Genomic DNA, 11,231 nt, shown 5'->3' with positions numbered 1-11,231 from the left:
ATCTATTCTAAATGCCTCCCTAGCCTTCAAAGCACATTTCTAAGAAATGCCTCTTAAAATAACTTAACATTTATTATGGATTCTCCAAACACAATCACTGTGGTAGGCACCAAGGTTAAACCAGGGACAATCCCATTTACTGGAGATGCCTTCTTCTCACAGCATCCTGTGCAGCTTCACATCTACTTATCACAAAAATGCAATCATTCTCTCTTTCTTGTTTGAAAGCCTTGGTTTACAAAACACACATGCGCACACACACACACACACACATAAAAAATTATACTTATTAAGCACCTACTATATGCTACCTCCGTTGAGCACCCACTGCACCCACTGTACTAAGCACTGTTTATGCATTACCTCATGATCCCTAACCACATTTCTGTGGGATGGGTATTATTACTATTGCCATTTGACAGATGAGGAAGCTTAGCCTTGAAGAGGCAAGTAAGAGGACACAGGTGGCAAGTGGTAGGGCTGGACATCAAACCTAACTTGTCAGATTCCAGTCCTTATTATCCCACTTCTCCTGGGAACATGTGAGTTTCTCATGGGTCAGGGTTCTGTATTCCCAGCCCTGGCAAATAGCCTAACACATAGTTAGAAAAAAATTTAAAAGTTTCAGTGGAGAAATAAATGATGACAGAAGAAGGATCTTTAACATAAATGTCTTAAGTTCAGCTGAAGTAAATGGGGAATAACTAGGTTGGAAAGGCATAGGAAACATAGCCTAGATCTTCTGGTTAAGGATCAGGAATAACATGTATGAGTTCCCTGCCCATATCCTCTACTTGGCAGCTTTCTGAAATTGGCAAAATTACTTGATTTCTCATTTCCTGGGATTTCTTATAGGTGTCATGGGGTTATTTTGGACATTAATTGAGGTATTCCATGTGACATATTTAGCAGAGCACCAGACGCACACTCAGTACCAATAAATTCTGGCTGCTGTTGCTTGTATTAGGTTGTAGTTTCTGAAAGAGAGATATGAAATAAGAGTAGCAGCACATCAGATGGTTTTGAGAGGAATCTGTCAGAGCACAATTAAACATGGCAACTTGTCCAAGGTGTTCAGAACATCGCCAGTGGAAAGCAGGATGTTTTGAAAACTGTTTCCAAGTAATCTGACATGCTGTACTCATTAAATGTCTCTTGAATATAACAATCCATTCCAGATGATAATGTGAATGATTCACAGATAGCTACATATGTGATCAAGATTACATATTTACTCCCATCTTGAGGACCAACATACATTTCTATCCTCATTTTCCCACCGATGAGCTCTCTTTTCTCTTTGTATTTAAGGTCCAGATGGTTTTAAGTTTCAAATTCCTGCTCAACCACTATTTTAATGTTCTTTTTGCCTACCTGGTTAGTTCTAGATTCTGGGCTTTTAAAAATCTTAACATTAGCCCTCCTTAGCAGCACCTTTGCCAGATTTTTCTTATGATACATAGAGGTGTAATATGTTGACAAACTAATTAAAGGAGGAGCTGGTATTCAAATCTAGATCTGATTTATCATCCTGTAGAAATAAAATATTTATCAGGTATTGTCCCAAGCTCTCTCTCTATAATGATGAACAAAACCAAAATGGTTCTTGAATTCCTTGAGCTTAGTACTCAATGGTAGAGACAGACACCAACACCAAGTAAATCGATTACTACAAATTTTGCTAAATGCCATGAAGACTTCAAAACTTTCTGCTGTAAACACCAACTCAACTTTGACAAAGACATTTCCATAGCAAGAGCATTGAGGTATTGAAAAACTGAACAACTTAAATCACTGTTTCTTATTCATAGAGAACTTTTATAGGCAACCACTACACTAAGGCCCAATATACATGTAACTAAGTTGAGAATGATTTCTCTGATTAGATTCTTCCGCTTTTATTTCTTTGTCTTAAGCACACATAAATATGTCTAGTACAAACATAATTTGTACATACTGGATCAAGAGGAAAACACTTCCAGCCTTCCTTTTAGTCTCCCAATTCACATGCAACATTTTACAGTACTTGGCAGTGTCAAAAACTCTGGTAAAGGACATTGTGAGAAAAATCGTAGTAGCTCCACACCACAACCATAGCTGACTTAGATCTTTTACTCTGGACTAGCTCTGTGGATACTGTCTATCAGGCTGTCTATCAGGATCCGCAGAGCTAGTTCAGAGTAAATACCTGACATCAGGTGATGTGAATACCTGGCATCAGGTGATGTGTAAATACCTGACATCAGGTGATGTGAACTCCGATGACTGTTTGTGGATTTCATTCTACAGGATTATAAATGAACTACGTAAAGTGGCTGTTGTAAAATCTGTACTTTGCTTCTTGGAAAGTAAACAGGCCAGTAATGTGAGCCTCCATGTCCTAAGCATGGGTTAGTATAGCTAAAATAACCTACATATTTTCTGGCCCATAAATATTGTATTATTCATTGTAACTCTTGATAAAAGCTCTCTACTTGGTATGAAGGATAGATTTATTTATCCATTCATTCATTTATTCATTCGTATTTTTGATAATTAGAATCTGTTCTTTTATTTTTTGCCCTAGAAAGTAATAATACAATCTTTCTAGGTAGGCTACATTCTTGGCTTCTTTCAATCTTAAATTTGTTTTGGACAAGATGCAGCCTTAAGGGCAAAAAATAGTAAGAGACAAGGCCAATGGAAAAAAACATTTAAAATCGGCAACTCTAGGTAAAGTGTATACAAATGTTCGTTGTATTATTCATTCAAGTTATGTGTTGTTTTCCAATGTCTCAAACTAAAAAGTTGGTGGGAAAAAAGTTGTCCTTGTTGAACCTCATCATGAACAACACATATAGTGAAGTTCATGAAAGGAAGTTTCACAATTACAGTTTTGAGAAAGATAATGTATCTCTGAACATAAGTAGTGATGATCTCATCCAGGAGTTAGAAATGTAAACTTACGAAACAACTAACAATGCTAGTAAGAATACATTATCAGCATTTACACGCGCTCATAGATTGGCCCTGGGGAAGCTATGGGCTGTGAAAGGTGAAAGGCCTAATCCAGGCTCTGGAGATTCTTGGGGACATGGCATACTTGTATGCAGAAGCCTTTGTTCAGCTTACAGCGGAGTAAAATAAAAGACTTTCAGCATAGAGTCTAAGAAGCAGACTAACAGAGCAAACTCTAGAGTGTGCCTGAAGGCAGCCATAGTAAGAATTCTCCCCAGCATAGAGGCCATATTAAGATGTTTGTCATCTTTCAGTACTCCACAGTGGATTTACCCCTTCACCAACACCTCCTTTTCTTTTTTCAGTATTAGCTATATTACACCTTTGTCACTAACAATTCATTAATTCATATATTCAACCAGTGAATATTCATTCAACTTTTTCTATATTCAACTTTTTGTTATGTGTAAGAAACCAAGTAGGCCTTGCTTACTAAGGTGTGTAAGACACAGCCATTGCCCTGTGGTACTCGGACAGCCCTAAACAGGGACAGTTCCCAGCCCTGACTATACATGAAAATCAACTAGAAATCTTCATAAAAATGTGGATGCTCAGGATCCTAAGGCTACAAACTCTGATTTTGTAGGTCTAGTAGAATCTTTAAAAGATTCTTTGGTAAATTTTGTGAGTGGTTGGTGATAAGATACACTGAGGCCGGGCACAGTGGCTTACGCTTGTAATCCCAGCACTTTGGGAGGCCAAGGCAGGCAGATCACCTGAGATCAGGAGTTCGACACAAGCTTGGTCAACATGGTAAAAGCCCATCTCTACTATAAAAAAAAAAAAAAAAAAAAAAAAAAAAACAGGTGTGGTGGTGGCCACCTGTAATCCCAGCTACTCAAGAGGCCGAGGCAGGAGTATGGCTTGAACACAGGAGATGGAGGTTGCAGTGAATCAAGATCACCACCACTCTAGGCTGGGTGACAGAGCCAGATTCTGTCTCAGAAAAACAAAAAAAAAAGATACAAAAAAAAAAGATAGGTATAAGCATATTCACAACTCAGATCCTTTATTGGCACAAAGACTAATGGAGTATAATGATACCCTAAATCACTCAAACAACAGGACTTAGAATCAAACTCTTTAGAGATAGAGATGATATTAGAGGTCATATAGCTAGTTCCCTACCAAAATCTTCCCATCCGTGGGCACACACACTCACAGCTAACAATGAGTCCTAGACTTCTCAGTATGCCTAACAGACTAGATAGGAGTCTATGGCTTCTGGGTTGCTCAGGCTCCCAAATTTTGCAGGAGTCTCATACTTACCCATGTGCAAAAACAGAACTTCTATCTCTCCCCAACGAACCTACTTCTCCCTTAGTCTTTCCTATTTTAGTTAAATAATTAATTAATTAATTAATTAATTTTTAAAAATCTGCTTCACACAGTTCTGTAGGCCAAAAAAGCCTGGAAACCTAAGTCTTATCACTTCTTTCTCCAAGATACATCTCCAATCCCTCAATTTCCCTCCACTGCCACTATGATCATTATCTCTCAGCTGGTCTAGTATAAATAGCCCACTGCCTAATCTCACTTCCTTGCCCTCTAATTCATTCTCTATGCAAATGTTATCTTTTCAAAATGTAAATTAGGACACACCACTCTTTTACTTAAAATTCCTCAAATATGTCTCATCACACATTGAATAGAAGCCAAATTCCTAATGTAAACTACATGATATTTTGTGATCTAATTCCCGCCTATCTCAACTCCTAGTCGATTAATACTTTCTAATCACACTGAACCATTTTTCAGTTCCTCAAATCAAAAAGTGATTTCCCATTAATACACACTGTTCCCACTGGAACAGTTTCCTGGAAACACTCTTCCACAATTCTACCTGACCTTCTTTTCCTTTAGGTGTCATTTAAAATATCCTTTCCTCCGTGAGGACTTCCCTTATCCCAGATTTAAAGAGAGGCTTCCCTGATACTCTTCCTTGTAAAACCCATTGGTTATAGGCTGAATTGTGTTTCTGCCAAGATGATCAAATTAAATAATACCTTATTTTAAACTTCTAGCCTCTACAACTGTGAGACAATAAATTTAATAAATTTCTCTTTTTTTTAGACAGAGTCTTGCTCTGTTGCCCAGGTTGGAGGGCAGTGGCACAACACTGGTTCATTACAACTGCTGCCTCCCAGGTTCAAGTGATTCTCCTGTCTCAGTCTACTGAGAAGCTGGGATTCAGGTGCCCACCAGCACACCCAGCTAATTTTTGTATGTTTAGTAGAGATGGGATTTTACCATACTGGCCAGGCTGGTCTCAAACTCCTGACCTCAGGTGATCCACCCCCCTCGGCCTCCCAAAGTGCTGGGATTACAGGCATGAGCCACCAGAGCCAGCCTAAATTTCTCTTATTTTAAGTCACCTAGTTGGTAGTACTTTGTTATGTCAGCCCTAGCAAACTAATATACCATTCTTTTATGTCATGTTAGTCACAATTCATGTTACATTTGTGTTTACTTATTTGTTTGTCTCCTTCACTAGATGATAATTTTCAGAATGGTAGAAACTGCAGCTGTTTTCATTAATTTATTTAAAATTATCCCCCAATATTATACTCTGCTAGCCGAAGGAAGGCCAAGGACTCACCAAGAGTAGAAAGGAATTCTGGTATTAAAAGCAAATGTTGGATAGTCTAGAACAGGTGTGAGAAAACTATGGTCCCTGGGCCAAATTTGGCCCACCTCCTGTTTTCATAAGACTTGTAAGCTAAGAAAGGTTTTCACATTTTTGAATGGTTGAAAAAGAAATCAAAATAAAATAATATTTCATGACATGTTAACATTATATGAAATTTAAGTTCACAAGTAAAGTTTTATTAGAACACAACTACACTTATTTACATATTATAATATGTAATATGTAAAGAGCTACATTCATGCTACAAAGGAGAGTCAAGTAGTAGTCACACAGATCACACTGTCTACAAAGCCTAAAATATTTACTATCTGGCCACTTACAGAAAAAGGAGTTTGCTGAGCTCTGGTCTAGAACATGCCTTATGGGCTATGTGAACTGTCCTGGGATTCACAACTCCTGAGTGACATAATGTTGCAGGTGCACATTCATGCATATTCAGTGTTCTAGAACACCATCATGATATAAACTAGCCAGCACATTCACCTTTTCTACACCAAGAATTCCACAACAGACTATTGACCAATTCTTCTTCTGAGAAGAATATAGTTCTGGTTTTATTATTAATATTGATGAACAAAAGGGATTTCCTGATTAAAAACTTTCAACTTTCATGATGTTGCTAGAATGCATGTATTCTGATAAATTTAGACATCTATGAATGTAAATAGAATGGGTGATGATGATTATTACAGATACTTATCCAAATTTGTCGATCCATAATTTACAGCATACTATACTATAAGCCAATCATAGGTACAAATCTAGTTAGTATTGACTGATTTAGATAAGAAAAAGGATAGGAATAGGTATTATGGTCATATTCGCACAAAAAGCATCATTTACCTTTGGTGGAGAAACAAATCGAACACATTCCAGCCATACGGTTATAAAGTGCTGCCCACATATTGCACATGTTTTTCCCTGAGAGATCATGCTCCTGACTTGTGGGTACCGTTCTATGCCATCCATTATGAAAGGGTTATTTTCTGCTAGCTGATTCATTACAAATCTTGATGTTATTTCCTAAATTGAAAAAAAAATACAGTTCCGCAGATTGTTTTCAAAACTATTTTACATTACATTGATTTCTACTTCACTGGATAAAATGTATGGTTTATTATCTAGATTCTGTTAAATTAAGATTCTGCAGTGTATGTAATGAATTGTGTTGTAAATGACTGGCATTGCAAATAAGTTTGGTTTTCATCAATATAAGAATAATAAGTTTCTTACCTTGTCATATTTCTACATCTCTTACAAGTCATAATACATTTGCATTACACATTTTATAAAGTTAGACATAGTTTAGGTTTAAATCTGGCACCTCTCATTACAATAAGCAAAGACTGTACAAACATTCAGACTGGATCCAAAAATGAATTTTGTCATATTCGCTAAGGTCTAAATCCTAACTACTTAAACTGTGGTTCACAGAATGCATCACATGGGAGCTTATTAGATATGCGGAATGTCAGACACACTCCAGACCTACTGAATCAACATCTGCAATTTAACTAGTTCCTCAGGTAATCTATATGCATATTGAAATTTGAGAAGCACTGGCCTAAATTCCTTGCTGCATTGAGAACCTGAATAGTGCCATCAAAAAAGCAATGATTTATATGAACCAAATATCTGAATTTAATCTTAGTTAAACCTATCTACCTAGATATGTTCAGAAAATTGACTTGCAATAATAGTAATAAAATACTAAATAATAAAGGGAAGAAGTAAGAAAATGGAAGTTGCCTTTCACTAGGGCTATTATCATCTTAATAAAAATATATTACATAGTGCATAAAATTAAATCTTCACTGACCAAGCAAAGAAAATAAATAAACATTTGCCTGAATCCATTAAATTTTCTCCAGTTTGTGTCAGTAGCATGGAAGTCCTGTATAAATGTTACAAAAACACTGCTTGAAATTTCAATCATGTTTGGGGATGATTTATTTGGTACATTTTTTCCTGACATAAGTGAAAGATTTCCCAGTAGTATTGAAATAGTCCACATAAAGCTCTGATAGGAATTTTTGAAAATACATATATACACACATAATCTTTCACACATTCACCCCAATTAAATTCTTTAAAAACTGAAAACATAACAGCAAAATCTTATAAATTGCTGTGCCCATTTCCTATTACCCTATCCCTCCCAATTAACAAGCACCCGAGAAAGCTACCTTTATACAGTAAACAGCTCTGAGCATAGATTCTTTATTTGTCTGATCCTTCAACAGCACAAACTCCTACCCACTTAAGCTCATTCTCCTGAGTGGTTGCATGACTGAGGTCATGCTTTCACACTAATATTACCAGGGTGCTTAAATCAGATGTTTATTATCACCCTTTCTCCAACTACTTAAGCAGAGCATAGCTTGTGATTCTTAAAGAAATACTGATTTTATAGGTAGGCTTTTAGTTACATGAATTCAATGGCCAAGTCTTACTGTAAAGCTGTAGAAAACTCATGGACAAGGATTCACTACTGAAAATAGCAGATGATAGAAGCATTTGCTGAAATACAAAGGACCTAAAAATAGGTTCATATAGATCACTTTTTCCATTTATGATTTCTGGACCCAAACATGTTTGTTGCACTCAGTATATCTGACCGCTGTTACATCACCTATTATTTATATTTTTCTTTTACTTGTTGCCAATGTGTTACTTTGGAAGGATAACATACACCATTAAAATACAACGTTATTACTTGGAAATATGAGTATATATAAAATAAAATACTATTGGCATGACCAATGGTATCTTTTAGGACATCTCTTAGAGATGTATTTAATGCAATTTTTGAGAATATACAATGGTCTAATTCCAGTGTTATTTAAAAGTCAAGAAATCTTTTATAGACCAAAATGGTCTATAAAAATATTTCAAAATACTCAAATTGCTCCTTTTAGATAGCTTATATGCTATTTTCTTAGAATATTTGGAAGTTAATTATAATTCATCACAAATGAAATTAATTTTATATGTCCTATTTTTCCCTACATATTTTTGAGTTATTAAATTATACACATAAAATTATATAATATGAAAAATATAAAATGTAAAAACAAATATGAATCCTCAGGAGTGATGCATTTTGGAACTACTGTATAATCAGGTGTATGATGTGTATAATAAGCACTAAAACATAGCATCAAGAGCAAAAATTCAAAGTCAGAGTCAAATACAAACATAGATGTAAATTCTGGCTCTATGACTTATCTGCTGTGTGATCACATTTGGGTGAACCCTTAAGTTCCCTGATCTTGAATACCTCATCTGTAAAATTGGGATCTTTTCCAATACTATCATATAGAGTTTAGAGAATTAAATTACATAAGAATGGTAAACCATTTAGCCTGGCACCTACTAATGCAGTATATTCTGGCTAATTTTTCTATAATATAGTTATTAGCATTAAATTTTACTTCATAAATCTCTGAGGTGAGGTAAAGTTTTTAAAATCTTTACCAAGGCATAACCCATATCATAGTTCCTGGAATTCTTTGACACAGCAAGTAGTTTAATCAGTAACATTGACTAATTGCCCAGTAGAAATAACTCTTACTTTAAGTACAAATCAATTTAAGTCACTTTTCTGAGAAAAATTCCAGAGATACTCTTAAAACTACCCAAAGCATTTACATATTACAGGCAAAAATACCAACTTCCACTAAATGTATTGTAAAAATTAACGTTTGTGCTCCTGGACCCAACAGTTCTGAAAATTAGAACAATTTCTCTCTCATTCACAGCCCTCACAGACAAGGTTCTTGTCCTCGAAGGCTCTCTGTAAGACAGCTACCAGATTGGGTTAACTGCTAATTCAGCCTCCTCCACAAACCAGCACCTCCTCCAACCCAGGACGACCCTGTCTCTATTTCTCTCAGCTCTCTATATCCCCTTTCTGAACCAATATTGCAGCTGGGACTCTGGAACCCAACCACTTAAGTTGGCATCATTGTTCCAACATTTAGTAGCTCTGTGACCTCACATAAGTTATTTGACTTCCCTGGATCTCCGTTACTTTATTTATTAAAAAGTGGTCAATAATGATACCTATCTTTTTAGGGTTAGTAGAGGACTAAATTAGTTTATTCCTGTGTAAGTGCTTAGAACAGTACCTTGTCCATAATAAGCATAAAATAAGTGTTAGCCACTATTATTATACGAAATGATTGATGAAAGGAGAAAAAATAAGTTATAAAGGAGTAAAATATTAAATACAACAGTTACTCAAATCATTTAAAACTCAATTTCAAATGAGATGTTTTTCTGTTACAGAAGAGTAGGAAATAATGCTGTTTGTGAAAATATTCTGTGAAAGGGAATCTGAAAAAAGTAAATCAAACTATACAAGATGTCAGTTCTTTGGGGCAGCAGTTACATTTTTAGGGATAATATGCACAGGAACTAGAAATTTACTATGAGAATGGTCACTATCACTTTGCGTTTTGTTGTTGTTGCTTTTTGACTGTGGGGGGGGTTTGGAGACAGGATCTTTCTCTGTTGCCCAGGCTGGAGTGGAGTAGCAGGAACCCGACTCATTGCAGACTCAACCTACTGGGCTCAATGGATCCTCTCATCTCAGCCTCCTGAGTAGTTGAGACCACAGGCACACACCGCCATGCCTGGCTAAGGTTTTTAAAATTTTGTAGAGATGGGGTCTCACTCTGTTGGCCAGGCTGGTCTCAAACTCCTGGGCTCAAGCAATCCTCCTGCCATGAGCTCTCAAAGTGCTGGGGCTTCAGGCATGAGACACTGTGCCCAGCCTTGTATCTTTGTTTATAAAGGCCGAAAGGCCAGAATATTATTAATAATTTAAACATCCAACGGTGGGGAAATAGTTAAAAATATTATGATACTATCATATACAAAATACGATGTATTTATCAAAAAAGATGTCATGGTCTGGTTTTATTTTGTTTTGTTTTACTGATTGGAAAGCTATTCACAATAACTGAGTGGAAAAACAACTCTATATAGTGTATAGAGTTTGAACTCATCTTTATCTTTAATTACAAAAATATTCTGAAAGCATAAAAAATTCTAAAAGAATAAATGCCATAGAGAAGAGTACTAATTTGATTTCTTAGTTTTGTTTTGTTTTTGTTTTTGTTTTTTTTAGACAGAATCTCGCTCTGTTGCTGAGGCTGGAGTGCAGTGGCGCGATCTCAGGTTCACGCCATTCTCCTGCCACGCCTCCCGAGTAGCTGGGACTACAGGCGCCTGCCACCGTGCCCGGCTAATTTTTCTGTATTTTTAGTACAGACAGGGTTTCACCATGTTAGCCAGGATGCCTCGATCTCCTGACCTGGTCATCCACCCGCCTCAGCCTCCCAGAGTGCTGGGATTATAGGTGTGAGCCACCGTGCCCAGCCTGATTTCTTAGTATTTTTATTAACTTCTATTGGCTTTTTTCCCCTCAATGTCTCTAAAGGAGTTTGTATTACTTTTGTAATAAGAGACTTTTTAAAAGTCAGTATAAGAAATTTTGATTTTCTTCATTGCTCATCTGTATTTTATTGTTTTCTGTAATAAACAGGTATTATTCATACAATAATTTAATTTTAAGAAA

The 11,231-nt window shown here is 36.2% G+C and overlaps 1 protein-coding gene across 2 annotated transcripts in view; it reads right to left on the bottom strand.

Annotated features, from left to right (window-relative positions):
* The window catches only part of LRRC69 (leucine rich repeat containing 69), a 105,858-nt gene that overhangs the window by 13,640 nt on the left and 80,987 nt on the right, over positions 1-11,231 (bottom strand). For both annotated transcript variants that reach the window (XM_025394159.1, XM_025394158.1), the window contains one exon: positions 6,491-6,670. In XM_025394159.1, coding sequence (XP_025249944.1) covers positions 6,491-6,670 — 180 coding nt within the window. The remainder of the gene's footprint in view (positions 1-6,490; positions 6,671-11,231) is intronic.

The sequence above is a fragment of the Theropithecus gelada genome, chromosome 8 (assembly GCF_003255815.1).
Source record: "Theropithecus gelada isolate Dixy chromosome 8, Tgel_1.0, whole genome shotgun sequence".
In the NCBI taxonomy this organism is placed as follows: Eukaryota; Metazoa; Chordata; class Mammalia; order Primates; family Cercopithecidae; genus Theropithecus; species Theropithecus gelada.
This window is presented reverse-complemented; position numbering and strand designations above follow the sequence as displayed.